The sequence below is a fragment of the Equus caballus genome, chromosome X, assembly GCF_041296265.1.
Source record: "Equus caballus isolate H_3958 breed thoroughbred chromosome X, TB-T2T, whole genome shotgun sequence".
In the NCBI taxonomy this organism is placed as follows: Eukaryota; Metazoa; Chordata; class Mammalia; order Perissodactyla; family Equidae; genus Equus; species Equus caballus.
In genome coordinates this window covers 78,301,634-78,328,302 of record NC_091715.1, presented here as the reverse complement: position 1 = coordinate 78,328,302, position 26,669 = coordinate 78,301,634, and the positions used below count along the sequence as shown (strand labels likewise).

General features: G+C 38.7%; 1 protein-coding gene across 14 annotated transcripts in view; it reads left to right on the top strand.

The window, feature by feature from the left end:
- The window catches only part of RPS6KA6 (ribosomal protein S6 kinase A6), a 169,953-nt gene that overhangs the window by 27,295 nt on the left and 115,989 nt on the right, over positions 1-26,669 (top strand). For 4 of the 14 annotated variants that reach the window (XM_023634248.2, XM_070258666.1, XM_070258664.1 and 1 more), the window contains exon 1: positions 24,712-25,374. The exons of 4 other annotated variants lie outside the window; for them this stretch is intronic. In XM_023634248.2, coding sequence (XP_023490016.1) covers positions 25,297-25,374 — 78 coding nt within the window. In that variant the 5' untranslated portion in view covers positions 24,712-25,296. Of the gene's footprint in view, positions 1-24,688; positions 25,375-26,669 lie in introns of those variants that run through there. 6 more of the 14 variants (XM_070258667.1, XM_070258665.1, XM_070258663.1 and 3 more) reach the window with 5 other exon arrangements.

Below are 26,669 nucleotides of genomic sequence, written 5' to 3'. Positions count from 1 at the left end.
AGTTCTCAACAGATATTAGTAAAAATTGTTAGTAGTAAGTAATAAAAAAGTAAAATAGACAGAGTGCCTTGAAAGTGTTTAGCAGGAGATTCTAATCTAGTGGAAGAGGTGGAGTCAGAAAAAGCTTTCCTAAGTAATGGAAGGGGGAAGTTACATTGGGCACCTGTGGATGAGTAGGAATTAGCTAAGCAAAATTTGAGGCATGGGGAAGATGGGAAAAGCGTCACTGTGGCCAGAATTTAGAATTTAGTAAGGGTCAGTGTGACTAGCATTTAGTAGTAAAATGAGGCTGGAGAGATACACAGAGCCCTATAGGCCATGGAGAAGAGTTTGGATTTTATTTTGGCTACATTGAAGGGCCAGTGAATATTTTCAAGAAACAAGATTAGATGGTCTCCTTTGCATAGAACTGACTGAACCTGCCAACTAGATGTGGGAAATGAAAATGAAGGCATTAAAGATAACTACAATATTTCTAGCACAAATGACTGTGTGCAAGATGATGTCATTAACAGAGTTAGAGCACAAAAGACCAGTAGTAGGATTTTTATGATGGGGAGAAATAATGAATTTGGTTTGTGACACTGAATTTGAGGTGACTGAAGAATTTCATCTAAAGATGTTTAGCAGGCATTCAGTGATTATATTTAGAGGCCAGAAGAGTGGTCTGACTGAAGATATTGATTTAGGAATTGTCAGTGTATGATGGACTAGTTGAAGCTATAGGAGTAGATGATTAATGAGAGGAGAGAAAGGGAGAGAAATGAAAGGAAAAAACTGTCTGTATTTTAGAGGTGCTTAGAGAAAGGGGAGTCATTATAGACGACTGAAGAAGGGTCAGAAAGTTATGAGGGAACCTAAAGGGTACCTTGGGAGAAAAGCTAAGATGAAATGTAGTGAAGCCCAAACATACTTTATATTCTTTCAGACACAATCTGAAATGGATTATCCTGTTGAGTGCTTGATATGCACACTCTGGCGTAAACATTTATAGCACGTTTTTCCCTGTTGAAGTCTGTAATCTCCAGTTGCTTGGAATCTTTCAAAAGTCAGTCCAGCTCCAAACTCACCTTTCATTTGTTCTATTCTGGGGAATGACCATTCATCCTTGAATAAATAATTTATCTCAATCGAGTGCTAAATATTGCTAATTTCTATCATTTCACTACCTGGATAATTAAATGTGGATAGAAGAACACAGGAAAAGGATAGAACAGGTGATCTACCAAAAGAAAACCGTCCAATTGCCAGAGTAAATTTAATGAACATGAAGAGAAGTGATGGCATTGTAAATCCATATTTTTCAGAAACATTATGTATCATACACGCAAAAGTGCACACACACTCTTGCTCACCTTTTGCTCCAACACAAAGAAACTATGTTCAGTTATCTCAAAGCAACAGCCTTTCTCATCCCTCAGGAGTTTTGCATATGTTGTTTCCTTACCTAGAATATACTTATCTTCGCTAATCTTCCTCTCTCTCTGCTCTCCCTCCCCTCATCCTCAGGACACATATATACCATGTCAACCAAATTCCCTTTTTCCCTTGAAGACTTATATCTTAGAAACTCTCCAAACACCTCTCTCACTCAGTCCATCCACTAATTGCCTCAACACTGAGTATTGTGCCCCTTTTCTATACTCTTAAATCACTTTATACCTATTTAGATTATAAAATTTATCACACAGATGTGATTTTATTTATGCATTCTCCAGTATTCTTCTCCCATTAGATTGTCTCTTCTCTTTTTTCTGGCCCTGAGGTAACATCTGTGCCAATTTTTCTGTTTTTTTGTATGTGGGTTGCCGCCTCAGCCTGGCTGCTGATGAGTGGTGTAGGTCTGTACCTGGGAACGGAAGCTGGGTCACTGAAGCAGAACACACCAAATTTAACCACTAGGCCACAGGGCTGGCCACCTAGACTGTTTCTTTTTTAATAAACTTTTTTAGTCTGAAACAGTTTTAGATTTACAGAAAAGTTGTGAAGATAGTACAGAGAGAGTTCCCATATACCCCACACCAATTACGTCTATTGTTAACATTTTACATTAATAGGTACATTTGTCACAACTGGTATTGATACATAACTACCAACTAAAGTCCATAATTTATTCAGATGTCCTTAGTTTTACCTGATGTTCCTTTTTGTTTCAGGTTGCCATCCAGAATATTGCATTACATTTACTAGACTGTTTATTGACGTGAACTATCATGTTTTGTTGATTTCACTATCACCACTACCTAGTAGAGGGCCTGTAGATGCTTAGGAAATATTTGTTGGATTGATAGAGGAAGGAATGTATACATAAATTGGTGCATAATATTATGCAAAATATCATAGGGTATAGAGTGATTCTCTTTCTCTCTATATATGTATACTTTATATATATACTTTCTCTCTATTTCTGTCTCTATCTCTGTATCTCTGTCTCTATCTCTCTCCATTACTTTCGAGAAGAGTCAAGATGTAATATAGTCTCCATCAAGAACAACTTTTATCTCTTCTGATAGTGATATGATTAGAGAATAGATTTGTGACTTCAAATACACCAAGATTAAAAAAATGCAAATTTCATATTACATTACAAATTATTAAACTTCCAATTACAAAATCAGATATTCAAAATGACTATGAAGTTCAATTAGAAAAATGATCTATTGAAATAGAAAATTAAATAACATAATACTTTCTTGTGTTTCTGTAATACTTAATTCTTTGCAAAGCTTTTACATATGTATTATTTTACCTGAGCTTCACAACAACCCTGTGAGATATCTTAATATTAAATATTTTTAAACACTATTGCCAAGAACAGTGCTGTGGTGACACAGATTTAATAAAATTTACAACTGTCAGATGAGCATAACACTGCCCAGTGGGAGCTAATTAATATCAATTATGCTAGTGAGGCTCAAGCAAACAAGCCAGAATTGAGGTGAAACTCTTGAGGATTCCTCTATTCATGCACACTTAGGACATTGTGAAAGGGAGATCTCATAAATTATGTGGTTAAAACAAGACTGTCAGCAGCAAATTTCTATTTCTACACAGAGTAACTGTGGATGAGACGGGCTTGCACCCAGGATGAGGGATAGAATCTTCCCTGTGGAGTTGGTCCCAGGTTGAGTCAAGAAAAAGGATAACATAAATGAATAATCAAAAGTATTTTAGACAGAGATTAGGCCTGATAGAGATTAGGTACAGAGGGAACAAATAGTAAAGCAATCTTCTGTGGCAATAAGGTTTAGTCTAGGAAAATGGGCAGGAAATGAAAGTAAAAGGATGAAGGGTGGGGTTTGGCAGAGATATCTTTGTTTGACTGAGTTTTTTGCAGAAAGAGGAGCTGATCCTGGACCAAATGCTACAATAGGGGAATTTTCCAAATGGACTAGCTGTGCTGACAGAAGTTTGTAGTCAAATATTTCTGGCAACAGAGTAGTTAAAGCCTTTCCTCAACATACTATGCACAGAGTGAGCTATTCTGGCTTTAAAGACTCCCAGCCTTGGTGTTAGATCAAGATGGCAGAGTAGAAAAGGCCTTACCTCACCTCCTGCCACGGATACACCAAAACTACAACTACATATAGAACAACTGTCACTGAGAATGACTTGAAGCCTAGCAGAACAGATTTTCCACAACTAAGGATATAAAGAAAAAGCCACATTGAGATGGGTAGGAGGGGTGGAGATGCTGTCTAGTCAGAATACAAACCGCTGGCATGGTGACCCACAAGTGGGAGGGATATCACAACCGCAGAGGTCCTCCTGGACTAGTGAGGGACCCCAGCCTTACATCTGGCTCCCTAGCCTGGGAAACCTGCACCTGGAAGACAAACCTTATAACGTTTGGCTCTAAAAACCAGTGGGGCTTGCATTCACGAGAGCCAGAGGGGTTTAGGAAACTGAGACTCCACACTTAAAGGACATGCACACAAGCTCACTCATTCTGTGTCCTAGTTCAGGGGCAGCAGTCTGAAAAGTGCCTGGATTATGCATGAAGGAGATTCATTGACTAATTTTAGGGCATGTGCCAGAGGGGCAGAGACCCATTGGAACTTTCCCTAGGGATAGAAGCAACAGTGGGTGCCTTTTTTTTTTTTGTCTCCTTCTACCTAGCTGGCCTGGCCTTGTTAGGTGCCATTTCCAACACTCTCTATCTACCTTGCTACCACCACTCACCTAAACTCAGCATTGCCCTGAAGACTTGCCCCTGCCAACATCCTTCCAAAGTGGCTCTGGCTCCACCCAACATGGTGGGTGGCCCTAGCCAGCCCTGGACTCCCTCCAAAATGGCTTCCACACAAAGGGCCAGTCATGGACACCAGTGTGCCCACAGCAATTGCAACCCAGGCACAAAAAGAGAGTGCACACAGGCTACATAGGGGCCACATCTGGTGTACCTGGCTCTGGTGACCTGGGGGAATTGTGCTACTAAGCCCCACAGGACACCTTCTATATAAGGTCACCCGTTCAAGACTGAGAGACATAGCTGATCTAACACATAGAAACAAACAGAGAGTTGGGAAAAATGAGGAGACAAAGGAATATGTCACAAATGAAAGAATAAGACAAAATCTCAGAAAAAGTACCAAATGGAATGAAGATAAGCAATCCACCAGATAAAGAGCTCAAGTTAATGGCCATAAAGATGCTTACTGAACTGGGGGAGAAGAATGGATGAACACAGTGAGAAATTCAACAGAGAAAATATAAAAAAGAACTAATCAGAGCTGAAGAATACAATAACTGATATGAATAATATGCTAGGGGGAACCAATAGGAGATTACATAATGCAGAAGAATAAAACAGTGATCTGGAAGAAAGGGTACTGGAAATGACTGTTGGAATAGCAAAAAGAAAAAAAGAATTAAAAAAATGAGGATAGCTTGAGGGGCCTCTGGGACAACATCATGTTTGCTAACATTCACATTATAGGGGTTTCAGAAGGAGAAGAGAGAGAAAAAGACAGAAATCCTATTTGAAGAAATAATGGCTGAAAGTTTCCCCAACTTGGCAAAGGAAACATACACCCAAGTCCAGGAAGCACAGCGAGTCTCAAATAAGACTAAATCAAAGAGAACCACACCAGGACACAGTATAATTAAAATGTCAAAAGTTAAAGATAGAGAGAGAATCTTAAAAGCAGCAAGAGAAAAACAACTAGTTGTGTACAAGGGAGCTCCCATAAGAACTATCAGCCAATTTTTCAGCAAAAACTTTAGAAGTAAGAAGGGACTGGCTCAATATATTCAAAGTGCTGAAAGGAAAGAACTTAGAACTAAAAATACTCTACCCATCAAGGTTATCATTCAGAATTGAAGGAGAGATAAAGAGTTTCCTAGACAAGAAAAAGCTAAAGGACTCTTCAGCACTAAACCAGCTTTACAAAAAATGTTAAAGGAACTTATTTAAACAGAAAAGAAAAGGCCATAACTAGAAATAAGAAAATTATGAATGAAAAAATATCACTGGTAATACCAAACATATAGTAAAGGCAATAAATCAGCCATCTATACAGCTAGTTTGAACGTTAAAAGACAAAGTAGTAAAATCATCTATATCTACAATAATTAGTTAAGGGATACACAAAATAAAAAGATGTAAAATATGACATTAAAAACACAAAATGTGGTGGGGGAGCAAAAATGTAGTACTTTTAGAATGTGCTGGAACTTCAGTGACCATCAATTTAAAATAAACTGCTATATCTATAGGTTGTTATATATGAAGCACAGGCTAACCACAAACCAAAAACCTATAATGCATACATAAAAAAGAAAGTGAAAGGAATACAAACTTAAGACTAAAGAAAGTAGTTAAATCACAAGGGAAGAGAGCAAGAGAAGAAGAAAGGAACAGGGAACTATAAAAACAAACAGAAAACACAACAAAATGGCAGTAAGTACATACCTATCAATAATTACTTTAAATGTAAATGGACTAAATTCTCCAATGAAAAGACATGGGGCAGCTGAATGGATAAAACTCAATACATAATATATGCTGCCTACAAGAGATTCACTTCAAATCTGAAGACATACACAGACTGACAGTGAAGTGATGGAAAAAGATATTTCATGCAAATGGAAACAAAAAGAAAGCTGGAGTAGAAATACTTATATCTGACAAAACAGACTTGAAAAAAAACTGTAACAAGAGACAAAGAAGGCCATTACATAATGATAAAGGCATCAATCCAACAAGAAGGTGTAACACTTGTAAATATCTATGCAGCCAACATAGAAGCATCTAAATATATAAAGCAATGATTAACAAACATAAAAGGAGTAATTAAAAGTAATACAATAATAGTAGGGAACTTAAACATCCCACTTGCGTTAATGGATAGATCATCTAGACAGAAAATCAACAAAAAAACATTGGCCTTAAATGACACAGACAAGATGGACTTAATAGATATATACAGAACATTCCATCCAAAAACAGCACAATACACATTCTTTTGAAGTGCACATGAAACATTCTCTGGGATAGATTACATGTTAGGCCATAAATCAAATCTCAATAAATTTAAGAAGATTGAAATCATATCAAGCATCTTTTCTTATCATGACAGTTTGAAACTAGAAATCAATTACAAGAAGAAAACTGGAAAAAGCACAAACACCTGGCACCTAAACAACATGCTTCTAAACAACTAATGGATCAATGAAGAAATCAAAGAGGAAACCAAAAAATATCTTGAGACAAATGAGAATGGAAACATGTTTCAATATCTATGGGACACAGCAAAAGCAGTTCTAAGAGGAAAGTTTATAGCAATACAGACCTAGCTCAGGAAACAAGAAAAATCTCAAATAATCTTATCTTACACCTAAAGGAACTACAAAAAGAAGAATAAAGCCCAAAGTTAGTAGAAGGAAGGAAATGATAAAAATCAAAGTGAAAATAAATGAAATAGAAACTTAAAAAAGTAGAAAACAATTGGTAAACCTTTAGCTGGACTCATCAAGATAAAAAAAGAGAGGGCCCAAATAAATAAAATCAGAAATGAAAGAGGAGATGTTACAAACAGCACCACAGAAATACAAAGCATCATAAGATATTACTATAAACAATTATACAGCAACAAATTGGACAACCAAGAGGAAATGGCTAAATTCCTAGAAACATACCATCTTCCAAGACTGAATCAGGAGGAAATAGGAAATCTAAACAGAACAATGACTAGTGATGAAATTGAATTAGTAATCAAAAAACTCCCAACAAACAAAAGTCCAGGACCAGATGGCCTAATGGATGAATTCTACCAAACATTTAAAGTAGAGTTAATACCTATTCTTCTCAAACTATTCCAAAAAATTGAAAAGGAAGAAATGCTTTCAAACTCATTTTACAAGGCCGGCATTATCCTGATACCAAAACCAGGCAAAGACACTATGAAAAAACCACAAAATTACAGGCCAATATCTCTGATGAACATACATGCAAAGACCAGTAACAAAATATTAGCAAAATGAATTCAACAATACATTAAAAGGATTATACCATGATCAAATGTTTTTATTCTGGGATGCAGGGATGGTTCAATATCTGCAAATCAATCAATGTAATACACAACATTAAAAAATGAAGGATAAAAATCATATGATCATCCCAATAGCTATGGAAAAAGTATTTGATAAAATTCAACAGCCATTTATGATAAAAACTCTCAACAAAGTGGGTATAGAGAGAACATACATGAACATAATAAAGGTAATATGTGGCAAACCCACAGCTAACATCATATTCAATGGTGAGAAGCTGAAAGAAGTTCCTCTAAGATCAGAAACAAGACAAGGATGCCCACTCTAGCCACTTTTATTCAACATGGTATTGGAAGTTCTAACCAGAGCAATCAGACAAGAAAGAAATAAAAGACATCCAAATTGGAAAAGAAGAAGTAAAACTGTCACTATTTGCAGATGACACAATACTATATATAGAAAACCCTAAGGACTCCACCAAAAAAATATTACAGCTAATAAAAGAATTCAGTAAAGTTGCAGGATACAAAATTAATATACAGAAATCTGTTGCATTTCTGTACAGCAATAATGAACAATCTGAAAAAGAAATTAAGAAAACAATCCTTTACAATTGCATCAAAAAAATACGTAGTAATAAATTTAACCAAGCAGGGGAAAGACCTGTACTCTGAAAACTATCAGAGATTAATGAAAGAAATTGAAGGTGACACAAATAAATGGAAAACTATACCAGGCTCATAGATTGGAAGAATTAATGTTGTTAAAATGTCCATGCTACCCAAAGCAATCTACAGATTCAATGCAATCCCTATCAAAATACCAATGTCATTTTTCACAGAACTAGAACAAAGAATGTTAAAATTTGTGTGGAACCACAAAAGTCCCTGAACAGCCAAAGCAATCTTGAGAAAGAAGAACAAAGCTGGTGGCATCATGCTCCCTCATTTCAAACTATACTACAAAGCTATAATAATCAAAACGGTATGGTACTGGCAGAAAAACAGACACATATGTCAATGGAACAGAATAGAGAGCCCAGAAATAAACTCACATTAATCTACAACAAAGGAGGCAAGAATATAAAATGGGGACAAGATAGTCTCTTCAGTATATTGTGTTGGGGAAACAGGACAGCTATATACAAAAGAATGAAATTGGACCGCTTTCTTACACCACACACAAAAATAAACTCAAAGTAGATTAAATACTTAAAATGTCAGACCTGAATCCATAAAACTTCTAGAAGAAAGCATAGGCACTTAGCTCTTCGACATCAATCTTAGCAATGGTTGTTTTTGGATCTGTCTCCTCAGGCAAAGGCAACAAAAGCAAAAATACACAATTGAAACTATGTCACACTAAAAAGCTTTTGCACAGTGAAGGAAATCATCAACAAAATGAGAAGGCAACCTACTAAACGGGAGAAGTTATGTGCAAATGATATGTTCGATAAGGGGTTAATATCCAAATATATAAAGAACTCATCCAACTCAATATCAAATAAACAAACAGTTTGATTAAAAAATTATCCGAGGATCTGAGTAGAGATTTTCCCAAGGAAGACCTCCAGACGGTCAACAGGTACATGAAAAGATGCTCAACATCACTAATCATTAGGGAAATGCAAATCAAAGCCACAATGAGATATCACCTTACACTTGTCAGAATGGCTATTGTCAAAAAGACAAGAAATAACAAGTTTGACGAAGATGTGGAGAAAAGGGAACCCTCACACACTATTGGTGGAAATGCAAAGTGGTGCAGCCACTATGGAAAAGAGTATGGAGTTTCCTCAAAAAATTAAAAATAGGACTACCATATGACCCAGCAATTCCACTCCTCGATATGTATCTGAACAATGCAAAGACACTAATTTAAAAATATATATGCACACCTATGTTCATTGCAGCATTATTTACAATAGCCAAGATATGGAAACAACCTAAGTGTCAATAGATGGATGAATGGATAAAGACGATGTGGTATATGTGTGTATATATATATATATATACACACAATGGAACACTACCCAGCCATAAAAAAGAATGGGATCTTGTCATTTGTGGCAACATGGATGGACCCTGAGGATATTATGCTAAGTGAAGTAAGTCAGATGGAGAAAGTTAAATACCATATGATTTCACTCATGTATGGACTCTACAAAAACAAAACAAAGGAACAAATAAAATAAAAACAAAGTCATAGATAAAGAAAACAGATCAGTGGTTACCGGGGGGAAGTGGCTTGGGGGCGTGGGCAAAACAGATGAAGGGGATCAACTGTATGGTGATGGATGGCAACTAGGCTTGTGGTGGTGATCACTTTGTCATGTATATGGATGTTGAATTATAAAGCTATCCACCTGAAACATACAATAAAAGAAATAAAATAATATGAATGCTTGAAACCTAATAAAGTCATTACATGCTATTTACTGATGACGCTTAGATAATGACCTTAAAGCATCTTTATTTCTAAAGGTGTTTTTATAGATTTTTTTTCTGTTGGTTTGTTTTTTTATATAACAACCATGGACTCTTCTTAGCCTTCTTTACATACTGCCTTTCTCATGATAAATAAAAATTTCTTTATGGTGGTTGCCAGAGGGGAAGGGGTTGGGGAAATGGGTGAAATAGGTGAGGGGGATTAAGAGGTACAAACTTCCAGTTATAAAAGAAATAAGTCACAGGGAGTAATATACAGCATAGAAAATATAGTCAATAATATTGTAATAACTTTGTATGGTGACAGATGATTAGTTAACTTGTGGTAATCATTTCATAATCTGTATAAATGTCGAATCACTGTTACACACCTGAAAGTAATATAACATGTCAACTGTACTTCAATAAAATAAAATAATAAAAACAGAGACAAAAAACCTGCTTTTGAATAAACTTTATTGCTGCTCTTTTTGCTAAATCAAAAAAAAAAAAAAAAGGAAAAGGAAAACAGACTTCCAGTCTATGCCTTCCTTAATCCAGGAGTTCCTGCCTCCGCTTCCCTACTCCAAATGTGTTTTAATAAAAAAGCATTCTGGAGATTTTGACAGGGACTGGAAAGGAGTTAAAGGACCTGGGAGTTGTCACTTTCTGATTTGTCCTTTGGGGTCATGCCAGCCTCCTTGCTGCATTGCATTTGACCATGATACTGACAACTCAGGCTCAAAGGGGAAAAATACTGGCAATGTCAAATAAGTTTTACATTATTTTATTTTACTCATTATTTTCTTTCTATAAATAATCTTTATATTATTCCTTTAGTTCTAGGACAGACTAAAAGCAGGAAACAATCAAAAATATTTTAGCTATAAACAAGTTCTCTTTCCCAACAATTGAAAAAGAATATCTGCCATAGTATGTGTCAGTGATGATACACAGTTCATTTCTATAATGGTTATAAAGTCAGGTTGATTAAATATTTTCTGGCAGCTTGATTTTTATCTCTGAAAAGAAGATTGAATTATTTATTATGATGAATGAATATTTCTAAATCAGGATCTTTAGTCACGTAAATGGGGTGCATCATATACAATGGATCTAACTCTAATTTATCCATTAGGCATGTAATTCAAAATGCAGATTATTTTTAGAAGTACAAGTAGAAAAGTAAGAGTAATCTGCTTTTAAAATTGCAGACATATTAGCTTCTATGCTAGATGGAGATGATCTAATCTAAGCAGAGCCCTGTGCTTCTGATAAAGGTTTTAGTGCTGGTTCTAATCAAGTTGAGATCAATAGTGCATTGTTCTCTTTCTATAGTGCAGATGAAACAAATGGGTGACATTAATTCAGGCCTAAGTAGATGGATAGCCATATCAGAGGAAGACAATTAGGACTAATAAGTATCATTATTTGTGGAGTTAACCTGGCTACAAAGACTGAATAGATAAATTCTAAAGATTCCACTTACCTATCTAAACATTTTGTAGAGTTTACCAAAATAGCAACTGCCTGAAATCTCTCTGTAGTAAGAGAGAGATTCAGCATGTAGGAAGAAAAGCATACTATGCATGGGTAAATGAACTGAGCATGCCCTTTGCCAATAGCAGATGGTAGCCATGGGTGGGCCATTACGTAGGCCTAATAGTCTGATGGCCCCTGCTTATTTCCTGATGGCAGGATTAAAATTTTTACTGACTACATGTACTGTACTGACTCTTTCAGGTTACTAGAGCTCAATATTGCAAAGACAAGTGATTTACTAGAGATTTTATGATAGCCACGGCGTGTTTAGAAGTTTGAAGAGAGTGCGGCCTCAAGTTCTTTTGTGTGTGTGTTATTAAGACTTTATTGTTTTAGAGTAGTTTTAGATTTAAAATAAAATCAAGACGCAGGTACAGAGCTTTCCCATGTACTCCCTGCCCCCACACATACAGAGCCTTCCCGATTATCAACATCACTCACCAGACGGTACGTTTTTTACCAAGGATGACCCTACATTGACACATCATAATCACCGAAAGTTCATAGTTTACCTTAGAGTTCACTCTTGGTGGTGTGCATTCTAAGGGTTTGGAAAACTGGGTGTGTACCCACCATTATAATACCATACAGAGTATTTTCTCTGCCCAAAAAATCCTCTGCGCCCAAGTTCTTTTTCCTTTTACATATATTATTGATGATTTCTCTCTATTGAGGATTTCCATGTACAACTAGATATTGTACGAATTACTTCTTTATTGGAATTAAGAGTCTTATTGGGAGATGTGATACATTTTTTGTTCCAAATTCTTTATTAAAAGCACACGTTGGTCAGCAAGGGAATATTATTTCTGTCACCTTAATAAATGGAAATTGGATTATTTAATGTACAATATGTTCTAAATAATCCTTATGCCATTTATTAAACATACCCAGCTGTTCTAGCATCCCATGTTTATACTATATTTTGTTGTAAGGAGGATGGCCATCAGAACATATGATTACCACTGTTTATGTCAGAATGGGAACTCAGTCAAAAGCATGATGGGCCATACGCCATGGGAGGCAAGTAACTGGAGTTTAACACGCCCAGTGGGATGGCCACTTTGGAATAAGTTTAGCTGAAGATAATAAAAAGAGACACTAGAAGGCAGGTGAAAATGTTCAGAGGGCATAGTGGCAGCTAATAAGTGGTAATCGAAGTAGTATTATGGAGGTAGTATATGAGTGTTCCCAAAATCAGATGAAGGCCTAAGAGGAGAAGGGCTGGAGGGCAGGAGATCAGGGAAGATCTGAGGAGTGAGTGAGAAGGTGACAAAGGGTTAGGGGGCTGGGCCTGGTGAGAAGGGAATGACGTAGTAAGAAGAGAGTGCAAAGGAGAGAGAAAGGGTGGGTTACTGAGGGAGCAAGAATGAAATAAGGGGGTGGAGAGAGTGCAAAAGGGCTGAGGGAGCCTGAACATAGAATGGGGAGAGAAGAAAGTGGGAAGGCAGAAGCAGAAGGGGCTTGGGAAAGGAGGGAAGGTAGGTTGAAGGAGATGAGTATTGTGGAGGCAACCAGCTGATTATCACAAATTTGATGTATTCTAAGCAAAGAGGATAGATGGCATCTGTGGATAATTTAACTTCTATTAATTTGAGTCATTTATTTAATTCCCATTTCTTTTCTTCAGTGAAGATAAACAATGTGGCTCCTCAAATTGCTTGGGGACATAGGCAGAGTAAATAAATTGTATATGTAAATAATGTATTAATAAATAATTCTAACTCTTACACTACTAATTTACCTTCCAAAGAAGAGGTATAATTAAGATTAAGCAATGGGATAATTACCAATGTAGCCACCTGGCTGGGATGGTTGTAGTTACTGAACAGACTGGTATTATAGCTATCCTTTCTTGTTAAGAAGTTGAAAGTTTTGCTTTCCCCTCCCCAAATACATCCATCTTGAATTTGCAATATTGTGAAAATGTGCTAATATGATAATCAGAGTTAGTAGCATAGGCCTAAATGGTCACAAGAAATTACAAAAAGCAGTATGTAAGAAGCAGCATTACTTTTTACTTTAAGAAAATATTTTCAATATTGGTATTTATTAAATCTCCACATATGGCATATTTGTTTCTCTGATATTGAATATGAACGTTACATTTTAAAGATATTACGTTTCCCAAATATACATTCTTAACCATGTATATTTCAAACACATTCCAAAGAAAATGAATCTAAGAGCACTCAAATAATTATTTCTATTCCTCTTGTATAATATGTTAACAATGTAAGTAAAATATATTTAGGAAAAGTAAGTCTTTTCTCTGCCATTTAATAAAGCAATTTAAGCTCTACTGTGGCCACATTTAAAAAACATATGTAAAGTTTAAAATATCTAAATTTGAATGTGCTCCTTTCTGAGGATATCTATCAAAATTTATTTAGGTGCAGCAGTTGACCCTAGGGTATAGCATGTTAGCAATCTCTCTGGGCCTCCCATTTTAGGATGCTGTGCACTATTGCAGGGAATATGTTGCTTGCACTGCACAGATACTCTAGGAGGACAGTGACTCAGTATTTTAGTGGGAGGAAAAATCAGGTGACATAACAGGCTTTTGCTAAAAAGGATTTGAGGTGTTATTATATAATCAGCACATAAACACTCACACCCATAACCAAGGTAACAAGGCTAGCTTGGTCACAAAGGTTATCTGCCTTTTAAATACTCTCCTTGGGCCTCAAAATGCCCTTCTGCAAAATCTACTCTTTGTACTTCCCTATACAATCCTCAACCATCATAACATTACCCTCCACTACTGTTCATATTTTGTGTCTATTTGTGTGTATTTCCTATCTTATGGCCTGTTTCATGCCCTTTTTAATGTCATTCTTAAGGTACAGTTCTATAAATTTTGATAAACACATACAGTCATGTAACCACAACCACATAACATTTCCATCACCCCCAAAAGCTTCCGGCCCTTTGAACAAAACCCTTCCCTTCACCTTCAGCCCCTGGCGACCACTAATCTGTTTTCTGCCCCTATAGTTTGCCTTTTCCAAGATGTCACAAAAATGGAATAACAGAGCATGAAACTTTTTGAGGCTAGACTTTTTCACTTGAAATAATGTATTTGCAATTTACCCATGTTGCTACAGGTGCCAGTAATTCCTTCATTTTTACTGCTGAGTAGTGTTCTTTTCAATGGATGTACCACAGTCTGTTTATCCATTCTCTAGTTGAAGGGCATTTTGGTGGTTTCCTGTTTTTGGAAATCATGATTAAAGCTGCTATGGGGGCTGGCCTGGTGGCTCAGCGGTTAAGTTTGCATGGTCCGCTTCTCGGCAGTCTGGGGTTCGCTGGTTTGGATCCTGGGTGCAGACATGGCACTGCTTGGCAAAAAAGCCATACTGTGGTAGGCGTCCCACGTATAAAGTAGAGGAAGATGGGCTTGGATGTTAGCTCAAGGCCAGTCTTCCTCAGCAAAAAGAGGAGGATTGGCAGTAGTTAACTCAGGGCCAATCTTCCTCAAAAAAAAAAAAAAGCTGCTATAAACATTTACATACAGGTTATTGTGTAAACATATATTTTTATTTCCTTGAGTAAGCTCTAGAAGTAGGGTGCTAGGTTATTTCATAAGTATATGTTTAACTTTATATGAAACAGCCAAACTGGCTATAAATAGCCAATGTGGCTGTAAAATTTTGCATTCCAATTGGCAATGCAAGAGAGTTTCAGTTGCTGTACATTCTCTTTAACACTTGGTATTGTCAGGTTTTTCTTGTTAGTTTTTTAGTCATTCTAATAGGTGTTGTCTTAGTCCATCTGGGCTGTTACAACAAAAGACCATAGACTTAAACAACAAAGTTTTTCTACAGTTCTTGAGGCTGGGAAGTCCAAGACTAAGGTGCTGGCAGACATGGTGTCTGGTGAGGGCCCGCTTCCCAGTTCTTAGATGGCTATCCTCTCTTTATATCCTCACATGGCAGAAAGAAGGCAAGAGCTCTCTCTGGAATCCCTTTTATAAGGGCACTAATTCCATTCATGAGGGCTCCACCCTCATGACCTAGTTACCTCCCAAAAGCTCCATCTCCTAATGCCATCACATTCGGTGCTAGGGGTTCAAATATGAATGTTTGAGAGAAAACAAACATTTAGTCCATAATAGGTGTTCAGCTTATTGTGTATTATTGTAGTTTTCATGTGGATTTTCCTAAAGTCTAATAGTGTTTAGAATTCTCTCAGGTGCTTTTTTTTCCATCAGTATATCTTCTTTGGTGAGATATCAAAGCATTCGCACTTTTTATAAATTTTCTTCTTTTTTTTTTGACAAAGATTAGCCCTGAGCTACCATCTGTGGCCAATCCTCCTTTTTTTGCTGAGGAAGACTGGCCCTGAGCTAACATCCGTGCCTATCTTCCTCTACTTTATGTGTGGGATGCCTGCCACAGCAGGGCTTGCTGAACAGTGCCATGTCCACACCCAGGATCCGAACCGGTGAAACCCTGGCCGCTGAAGTGGAAAGTGCGAACTTAACTGCGGTGCCACTGGGCCAGCCCTGTTTTTCTTCTTATTATTGGATTTTGAGAGTTCCTTATATACTCTGGATACAAGTCCTTTGTCAGATATATGATTTGCAAATATTTTATCCCACCCTGTGACCTGTCTCTTCATTCTCTTAATAGTGTCTTACAAGAGCAGACATTTTAAATTTTGATGAAGTCCAAATTTTTCTTTTACAGATTGTGCTTTTAGTGTAAAATCTAAGAAAAATTTCCTACCAAAAGGTTATAAAAATTTTCTTCATTTTTCCATTCTCTTAGAAATTTTATGATTTAGAATTTACATTTATGTTTATGATCCATTTTGAATTACTCTTTGTATATGCTGCAAGGAATGGATCAAAGTTCATTTTCTTCCACATGGATACCCAATTTTTGCACCACCAATTGTTGAAAAGTCAGTTCTTTCTCCACTGAATTGCCTTTCCAACTTTGTAAAAGTCAGTTGACCATGTATGCATGGCTCTCCCTCTGAGTCTATATTGTGTTCCATTGATCTATTTATCTAGCTTTACTCTAATAATACAGTCTCTTGATTACTGTATCTTTAAAGTAGGTCTTGAAATCTGATATTGCAAATCCTTCAACTTTGTTGCTTTTAAGAATTGTTTTGGCTATTCTAGGTCCTTTGACTTTCTGGAAAAATTGTAGAATCAGCTTATCAAATTCTACAAAATTCTTAGTGGGATTTTCATTGGAATTGTGTTGAATCTACAGCTCATATTGGAGAGAATTAGCATTTTAATAATATTGAGTCTTTGAATCAGAATCCATGAATGCAGTACATCTCTTCATTTATATAAATTTTCTTTGATTTTTTTATCAGTGTTTTGTAGTTTTATCATACAAAGCCTGCATATATTTTGTTAGATTTATATCTAAGTATTTCATGTTCTTTTATGCTATTATAAATGGTAGTTTATTAATATTAATTTCCAATTGTTTGTTGGTAGTATATAGACATAAAAAAGCTTTTTTCATATTGATCTTGTAGCCTGTGACCTTGCTAAACTCATGTCTTAGTTCTAGCAGGTTTTTAATACATGTTTTTGATTTTTCTATATAGACACATGTTTCTACAAATAGAGAGTTTTATTTTTTTCCTTTCCAATCTGTATGCCTTTTAATTATTTTTTATCTCATATTGCACTGGCTGGAACCTCCAGGGCAGTGTTGAATAGTAGTGGTGAGAATGGACATTCTTGCCTGTCTTGTTTCTGATCTTAGGGGGAACGCACCCAGTATTTTATCATTAAATAAGATGCTAACTGCATGTTTTTCGTAGATGTCCTTATTCAGGTTGAGGAAGTTTTTTCTGTTCCTAATTTGCTGAGAGTTTTTATCATAAATAAATGTTGTATTTCGTCAAATGCTTTTTCTGCATCTGTTTAAACAATCACATGGTTTATTTTTTATTTATTGAAAAAAAATTTTTTTTAAAGATTGGCACGTGAGCGAACATCTATTGCCAATCTTCTTTTTTTTTCCTTTTCTTTCTCCCCAAAGCCCCCTAGTACATAGTTGTATGTTCTAGTTGTAGGTCCTTCTGGTTGTGCTATGTGGGATGCCGCCTCAGCATGGCCTGATGAGCAGTGCCATGTCCGTGCTCAGGATCCGAACCAGTGAAACCCTGGGCTGCTGAAGTGGAGCATGCAAACCCAACCACTCGGCCACAGGGCCAGCCCCACAATCATACGTTTTTTCTTCTTTAGTCTCTTAATATAGTGAATTACATGGATTGTTTGCCAATGTTGGGCTAATCTTTTATTCTCATGAGAAATCTCTCCTGGCCGTAATGCATTTTCTTTTTTTATCTAGTTGTGGGCACTGCTTATATTTTGGTGAAGATATTTGCATTATATTCCTGGAGTATATTGGTTTGTATTTTTCTTTTCTTTTAATTTCTTTGTCTTTTTTTGGTATGAGGTTAATGTTGGAATTATAAATAACTTAGAAAGCATTCTCTCCTCTTTTATTTTCTGGAAGAGCTTGTGTAGAACTTGTATTCTCTTTTTCTTTCTTTTTGGTGAGGAAGATTGGCCCTGAGCTAACATTTGTTGCCAATCTTCCTCTTTTTGCTTGAACAAGATTGTCCCTGAGCTAACATCTGTGCCAATCTTCCTCCATTTTCTATGTGGGATGTCACCACAGCATGGCTTGATGAGCGGTGTGTACGACCATGCCCAGGATCCTAACCTGTGAACTCCAGGCCACCAAAGGAGAGCGGGCAAACTTAACCACTACTCCCCTGGGCCAGTCCCTGGTATTATTTCTTAATTAAATATTTGTTAGAATTCGCTGGTCAAGCTATCTGGAACTGAATTTTCTTTGTTGGAAACTTTTAAACTATGAATTCAATTTTTAATAGATATAGGACTATTCATGTTATCTATTATTTTTATTGAGATAAAATTCATATCCTATAAAATTCACTATTATGAAGTGTAGAATTTAGTATATTTATGAGATTGTATCACCATCACCACTATATAACATTTTCATCACCCCAAAAGGAAACTCAGTATCCATTAGTATTCACTCCTCATTTCCTCCTCCCCCAAGCCCCTGGAAACTACTACTCTACTTTCTGTCTTTACGGATTTGCCTATTCTGGACATTTTATATAAATGGAATCATACAATATGTGGTAATTTGTGTCTGGCTTCTTTCATTTCACATAATGTTTTTAAGGTTCATCCATGTTGTAGCATGTGTCAGTACTTCATCCCTTTTATAGCTGAATATTCCATTAAATGTTTATTTAGTCTTGAGTGAGCTTTTCTTTGTTTCTTTTAAGAAATTGGTCCAGTTTATCTAAGTTCTTGGGTTCATAGGCATAAAGTTGTTTTGAACATCGCTTGTTATCCTTTTCATATTTGTAAAATTTGTAGTGATATCCCCTATTTCATTTTCAATACCTGTAATTTGTACCTTCTCTTTTTTCTTGGTTGGTGCAGATAGTGGTTTCTTAATTTAATTCATCTTTTCAAGAACCATTGGATTTTGGTTTTATTGATGTTCTTTATTGGTCTTTGTCTTCAATTTAATTGATTTCCAGTCTTATTTTTTATTATTTCCTTCATTCTGCTTCCTTGAGTTCAATTTGCCCTTCTTTTACTACTTTCTTAAGGTAGAACTTTAGGTTATGGATTTGAGACGTTTCTTCTTTTCTAACATAAGCTTTTAATGCTATTAATTTCTTTCTAAGTACTAATCTAATTTTGAGGGGATCAAAACATTCATACCATAGCAATGTTTATCTCATTTTTTTTTTTTTTTTGAGGAAGATTAGCCCTGAGCTAATTACTGCCAATCTTCCTCTTTTTGCTGAGGAAGCCTGGCCCTGAGCTAACGTCCATGCCCATCTTCCTCTATTTCATACGTGGGACGCCTACCACAGCATGGCTTTTGCCAAGCAGTGCCATGTCCGCATCCGGGATCCGAACCAGCGAACCCTGGGCCACCGAGAAGCGGAACGTGCGCACTTAAACCGCTGCACCACTGGGCTGGCCCCCCTTATCTCACTTTTTAAATAGACTTTTTAAAGAGAAATTTTAGGTTCACAACAAAATTGGAAGGAAGATACAAAGATTTCTCACATACCCCTCCCCATATATATGCACAGCCTCCTCCCCATCAACATCCCACAGCAGAGCGGTACATTTGTTATAATTGATGGACTCACATTAAGACATAATTACCAAAGTCCATATCTTATATTAGGGTTTACTCTTGGTGTCGTACATTCTGTGGGTTTTGACAAATATATAATGGCCTGTATCCACCATTACAGTATCACAGAATAGTTTCATTGCCCTAAAAATCCTCTGTGCTCCATCTATTCATCCTTCTTTCCTCACTAACCCCTGATAATTATTGCTCTTTTTTACTGTCTCATTAGATTTTCATTTTCCATGTTATATAATTGGAATCATATAGTATATAGCCTTTTCAGATTGGCTTCTTTCACTTAATAATATGCATTTAAAGTTCTTCCATATCTTTTCATGGCTTGATAGCTCATTTCTTTTTAACATTCAATAATATTACATTGTCTAGATGTACCTATTGAAGGACATCTTGGGTGCTTCCAAGTTTTGGCAATTATGAATAAAGCTACTATAAACATCCATGTGCAGGTTTTTGCATGTAAATGTCTTCAATTCCTTTGGATAGATACCAAGGAGCACAATTTCTGGATTGTATGTTAAGATTATGTTTAGTTTTGTATGAAACCACCAAACTGTTTTCCAAAGTGGCAGTACCATTTTGCATTCCTATCAGCGATGAGGGAAAGGTCCTATTGTTCTACGTCCTTGCCAGCATTTGGTGTTGTCAGTATTGAATATCTTTTCATGGGCTTATTGGCACATATGTCCTGTTTGGTAAAGTGTTTCTTCCAATACTTTTCCTATTTTTTTATTGGATTCTTTGGGGTTTTTTTGACTTTATAGAATTCCTTATATATTCTGGATACAATTCCTTTGTCAGATATAGGAATCTTTTGCAAATCTTTTTCCCGGTTTGTGGTTTATGTTTTCATGCTCTTAATAGGATCTTTTGAAGGACAAAATCTTTTAATGTTGATGAGGTCTCATTTATCAATTTGTTCTTCTGTGGATCATGGTTTTGGTGTCTTATTTGAGAACTCTTCACCTAAGACTTGTGACCTTAAGTCATAAAGATTTTTCCTATGTTTTCTCCTAAAAGTTGTATAGTTTTTTGTTTTACAATATGATCCATATTCAATTAATTTGCTGTTGCTTTTTATTTGGTACATGCTAGCATGGTGGTGGGACAAGGAGTTTTTTCTGTTGTCCTGGTTTAGCCTCAATCTTAGGCTCTGTGCCCCTAGTTTTCCACTGTGGAGTTTTCTCAGCAATATTGCCTCTCCTCTGCATGATGGCCAATTTTTATCTTGTATCTTTGGTGGGCTTTTGAGGGAAAGAGGTTTCTGCTCCTTCCCATTGGTAGGAAGGCTCCAACTGTCTGGGCCTAGGACAGCTTTCTGCCCCTGTCCTAAGGAATAGAGGGATTTTTTTTCTTTTACCCTTCTTCAGAAACAGTGGGTGTTCACAAGTTTCCTAAGGGGCAACAGCATGTGCTGCCCCCGCCCCCACCACCCAGTAGCATTTGCTGGTAGTATTTTTGCCTTTCATGGAACAGTGGTTGTCCCCCTCTTGCAGGCTTTCAATATCAAGGGACGCTTTATCTGGCATTTTGCCCTGCCGCCCATCTTTCTTGTGATCAGCAAATCTAAGTTTGTGGAGAACAGCCTGAGAATGGACGTCAACTTCCCTTGCCTCTGAAGCTCCAAGAAGTTCTATAATCTCATGCTACTCTACATCTGGCCTTTAGCAATTCACCAAAAATTTAAACTCAATTCCACTTAACTGCTTTATGGCACCTTATGTCTCTTACTCCTGTGTTCTGCTATAGGTTGATCAATGTTTGCATTCTGTCTCACCTTGGAAGGTTTATCTTTGTATTTTAGGCTACTCTGCTGCCCTGTGACCTTAGCTCTCTGATGGGTTCAAGAAATGTTATGATTTTCTTCCTCATTTGACTTTTTTTGTTGTTGTTAGAGTAGAAGTGATGCTCTTTCCATCTCTTCTACATTCTAGGCTGAAGTGGAACTCTGGTTAATATCTTTTTAAAAAATCAACTTGTTTAAAGGTCAATTTGTAGACCTGGTTTTAATTCTAGATTTTCCATTTAATATCTGTGAGGTCTTTGGAAAATCACTGAACCTTTTCCAGGCTTAGGTTTCTCATCTGTAAAATACAGATAACAATTTTCACAAATTGTTATGAGGACCAAATGAATTCATGAAGGGCAAATACCTAGAGCATAGAGGGCTCTCAATAAATAGTAGTTGTTAGTATTATTTGCTATTAAGAATAAGTTGTCCAGGAAGACTGATTCAGGGAAGAGACAATAACATGTGTATAGATTTGACTGGAATATGAGGTGGTAGATGAAGCTGGAAAGATAACTAGAGGCAAGATGGTGAAAACATTTGCATTCAAAGTTAAGGAGTTTGGATATTTTATTGGAGATGATGGAAATCATTGAAGAATTTTTGTCACTGGGCTGCCAGTGAGGAGGATGGGCTGGAGAGAGATAGTATAAATTTAGAGTCAGAAAGACCAGTTGAGAGGAATCATTTGTATCATTAGTTCAAGGAAATATTCTACAAGGTGAACCAAGGTAATGGCAATGGGGATGGAGCAGACATTTCACAAATATTTGAGATAGAAGTAAAAGTACTTATTAACTGATTGAAAGATCTGAGGAACAAGAGTCTATTAAAACCACTGAATTGAGGAGGGTGTTTGGATTATTTTCTTTTTAATGAGAGAGATGTATGTATGTTTATATGCTAAGGGGAATGTTGAATGAATGAATATATATGAAGGTTAAATTTTATATAAAAGCAAAGCAATGCATTCACAGTGAGGAAGCTTCTCAATATAGGTGATGAGTTGTATTTATCAAATGCACAAAACAAGAGCAAAGGATGAATTTATTCACTCATAAAATATTTACTGAGCCTCATTATGTTCAACGCGTTATGGTAGGTGCTGGGAGGAATAAATAAACAAATATATATAACATGTGACTGATGTTATGAAGAAAAAGCAGGGTGAAGCTAGAGAATCATGGCGACAGTGTTTTAGAAAGGATGGTCATAGAAGGACTCAGAAGTGATCTTTGAGCAGCAAACTAGGTGGATGGTGGAAGTCACTAATTGTCCTGGAGAAGACTAGGCAAGGAGCAGGTTGGTTGGGGTCAAATCAAGAATTCATTTTTGAATACATTAAGTTTGAGACACCTATTAGATATCCAAGTAGAATAGGCAGTTGCATGTACATGTCTTACCTTCAAGAAAGAGTTAGTGGTTGGAGATAAAATTTGAGAATCCTCAACATTCAGATGGGATTTAAAGCCATGGAACTGGATGGGATATGGGAATACCTAGGATGTTGGGGAAAATAGAGGTCAAGGACTGAGCCCTGAAGTTCCAACTTTAGAGACTGGGAAGACAAAAACTGATTCAGCAGAGGACACTGAGAAGAAATGATTAATGACGTGGGAGGAGAATGAACCCTGTTTTGTTTTGGAGGGATTCGAAGAGAATGCTTAACGAAAGAGGGAGTCATGAACTACATCAAATGCTAATGAGTGGTCCAGCAAGTTTAAGTCAGTAACAGATGCTGTTTGCCAATGGGAAAGGTCCCGTAGAGGGAGGAAAATAGATGATGCAAAAGAGAGGGGAGAGGGGCCGGCCCGGTGGCGCAGTGGTTAAGTGTGCACCTTTCGCTTTGGCGGCCCAACGGATCCCGGGTGCCGACGTGGCACCGCTTGACAAGCCATGCTGTGGCAGGCTTCCCACATATAAAGTAGAGGAAGATGGGCACGTATGTTAGCTCAGGGTCAGTCTTCCTCAGCAAAAAAAGGAGGATCTGCAGCAGATGTTAGCTCAGGGCTAATCTTCCTAAAAAATAAAAGAGGAAGAGACAGGGGAGAGAATTGCAAAACAAAGCCTTTGAGTAGGCAAGAAGGGATGAGATCCAAGACTCAAAAGGGTGGCCTTGGTTAAGAACACTGTCAGTTTGGCCAAACAGGAGTTTATGCACATATGCACACACTCACATGTTTTCACTGTTTATAGCCCCATACACCCACTAGTTTCAAAGCTTTCACTTTTACAGAATCATATTCACAAAGCTCCCTTTCTCCCTGGGATTTTAAGCAGAGTAGGTAGGGCACTATTAGTGATCCTTGTTTGCAGTTCAGTGCCAACCTCTGTGGTCCGCTTTACTTCGCTAGTGCGGGGCGCCAGATGGTGAAATAAATGGAGGGCATAGTTCAGTGTTTTCCACCAGTACAACACAACAGCCCTAGGTGTAGCAGCGGGGAGGGGGTGCTGTGCGTTTTACATCTACCATTAGAAATCTCTTAAAGGTACTGAGCCGGTTTAGTTGGCTTAGTCGCTATTATAGGTGCTTTCTAAAGTCTCTTTGAAGTGTCAAAGGTGGAACAACATTTTTACTTTGGGTTCTGAAGTGTTTCGATGAGAAGGCTCTTGATCATGCCCCGTGTATGAGATTGTACTTTATTCATATCAGTTATATCCCTAGTGCCTAGTACAGTGTGTGGCTTAGAGTAGCAAAGCAGTACAGGTTTTAATTTGAAGAAGATAGAAGAATAATAATTACTGTCACTACAGGTCCAATATCCTCAGAGCGGAGTGGGGGTGAGGTTAGCTTCGTACATTTTGCCTTCATTGCCAAAAGTAGAGTCCAATAAGTGGCGTATGTATGTAGGAAGACTAGAAACACCGTATGTCATCAATAGCATGAAGGCAACCTAGCGGAGACGCCAGTGAGAGAGACGGGGGAGGGGGAGTTAGGGAGCGCAGGTGTATTAATTTACTTCAAATGCATTTCCTTCCTGCCTCTGGCTTCTAGGAGGCTAATGTATAATGGACTAAAATCCCCGCCCTAGTATTTGTCACTAAGTACCAAAATGGGCGTGGCAAGGTGTATAGAACACCTGCTTTTGTGAGCCCTGCAAGCAGATATTCCTGGAGTCCTACCCTGACGCTGACTCTCCAACGCTCAGGAGGGTCCCCCAACTCCCGCATCCTTTTTGGGAATCCTCCCGCTGGCAACGCGGCTTCATAGACTGGAGAGGGCCTGCTGAGCATGTGTGAACAGCGCCGCGCATGCTCCGTGGAGTGGGCAGGTTTACTGAGGCGCTAGCAGTGGCTTTTACTACTCTTCTCCCGCCTCCCCCGCCCAGCACGCCCCCCTCCCCTCTTTCCCACCCCCTACCACGCGGTCCCCCGCATCCACCCCCACCCCTCTTTCCCACCCCCCCTTCACCCCAGGCTGGGGAATCTCCATTGACGTTCGAGTGACGCCGCTGTGCCGCCGCCGTGGGGGGTTCCAGGCGCCGCACAGGTAACGCCGCCGCTGCCGCCATATTGACAGAGCTGGGAGCGGGGAGGGGGCCGAGGAAGCGGGGTGGGGGGGAAGTCACCGCCAAGCGACAGTCGCGGCGGCGGCAGTGGTGAGCGCGAGCCAAGCGGCAGCTTTCGGAGAGGCAGCACGGAGTTGTCTTCTTTATGGAGCGTAGCAGCTTGCGGCGGCGGCAGCCCCCCGCTCCCAGCCTCTGAGGGACCCCGCGGCGAGGGCAGCAGTCGCTGAAGCAGGGGCTGGGGTCTTGGCGGCGGCGGCAGCAGGCGAGCTCAAAAGGCAGGATGCGTGGCCGCCACAGCCGTTGGCAGCTCCTGTTCGAGTGCTCCTGAAGGGGCGATGCTACCGTTCGCTCCTCCGGAGGAGCCCTGGGACCAAGCAATGGAGGTGTTCGGCGTCGGCGCGAGCGGCGGCGAGGTTAGTGTGGTGGCTGGAGCCACCCCCTCCTTCCCTCGGGACCCTGGCTGGGGCCCGAGACGGAAGGGGCGTGGGGCTGGGGAGCAGGGCGCTCAGGCAAGCCCCCTGGAAGCTGCGGGTCCGACTGCGCTTTCGCTCAGCAGCGGGCGAGGATGAGACGGCGGGCTCGGGCGTGGGGACGAATGCAGCCCGGGCTCGGGCGTGGGGACGAGTGCAGCCCGGGCCCGGGCTCGGCCTCGGGCGGAGCGCCCGCCTCGGGGGCCACGCCAGAGTTGTGACTAAGTTTATTCAGTTTGCGACCTGAAGTGGGACTGGGGGACGCGCCAGGTACCGCGCGCCCAGCTCCGCGCGCTCCGGGTTTGCTCAACACTTTGGGGGCCAGCTGCTGACTCCAGCTGTCTGTTGAACCCCGGGTGCTTTAGGAACCCGGCGCCACAAAAACACAGCACGGTGACGAAGTAACTCTGGGGACATTTGCACAGACGGATGAGTGCTCCTTAATTACTTAGCTTTCTCGTTTCTCTGTGACCTGTTGTGCTTCTTTGTAACAACTGAAGTGGAGATTGACTGGAGGCCAGATTTCTTTATCTACGTTCAGGTGATGTTTTGCCTCCTTTGCGGTCCCCTCAATTCTACCGCTCTCTTCCTCCCGCTGGTTCTCCCTTCCCCAACTGCTGTCTCCGCCCCGTTGGTCCCTAAAAGAAGACGCACAGTAAACCCCAGCCCTTGTAAGAGGAATCTTTGGCAAGACAGCAAGGTTCAACCAAAATATTTGGGTGTGCCTCTTCCCGCTCTTCTTACTGCTGAAACTATTCTGATTGGGCTTTGGTCAGCTGTGCAGTGAGAACTTAGATGTGCATAGGTACTTTGCTTTTATTGTTGTTAAAAGCGGACTGTATTTAAACACCCAAACGAGAGTTTTGGGATAGAAGTCGGATTCATTTCTAACTTAATCGATTGACAGCCTAGTCCTGCAGTAGGGGCCACTATAGACCTCCTAAAAATACTTAAATGCCAAATTGATTCACAGTAGGATATTTTGGGGTAGGACTCGCAATCCTCGACATCTCAAGGTGCAGATTTGTTTTCAAATACTTGCTGCATCCTTAAAAATACATTTTGGACTGTTGTCTGTTTTACTCGTTATTTATTCTTTTCAAATTTCCAGCCAAACTGGGGTTAAAATTACATGTCAGAATAACAATTTAACAGGAAAGGTAGTGGAAATAAATTCAGAAAGAGCCTAAAGTTGAACCTTCTCTACTTATAAGGAATATTTTACTAGTAAACGGAGA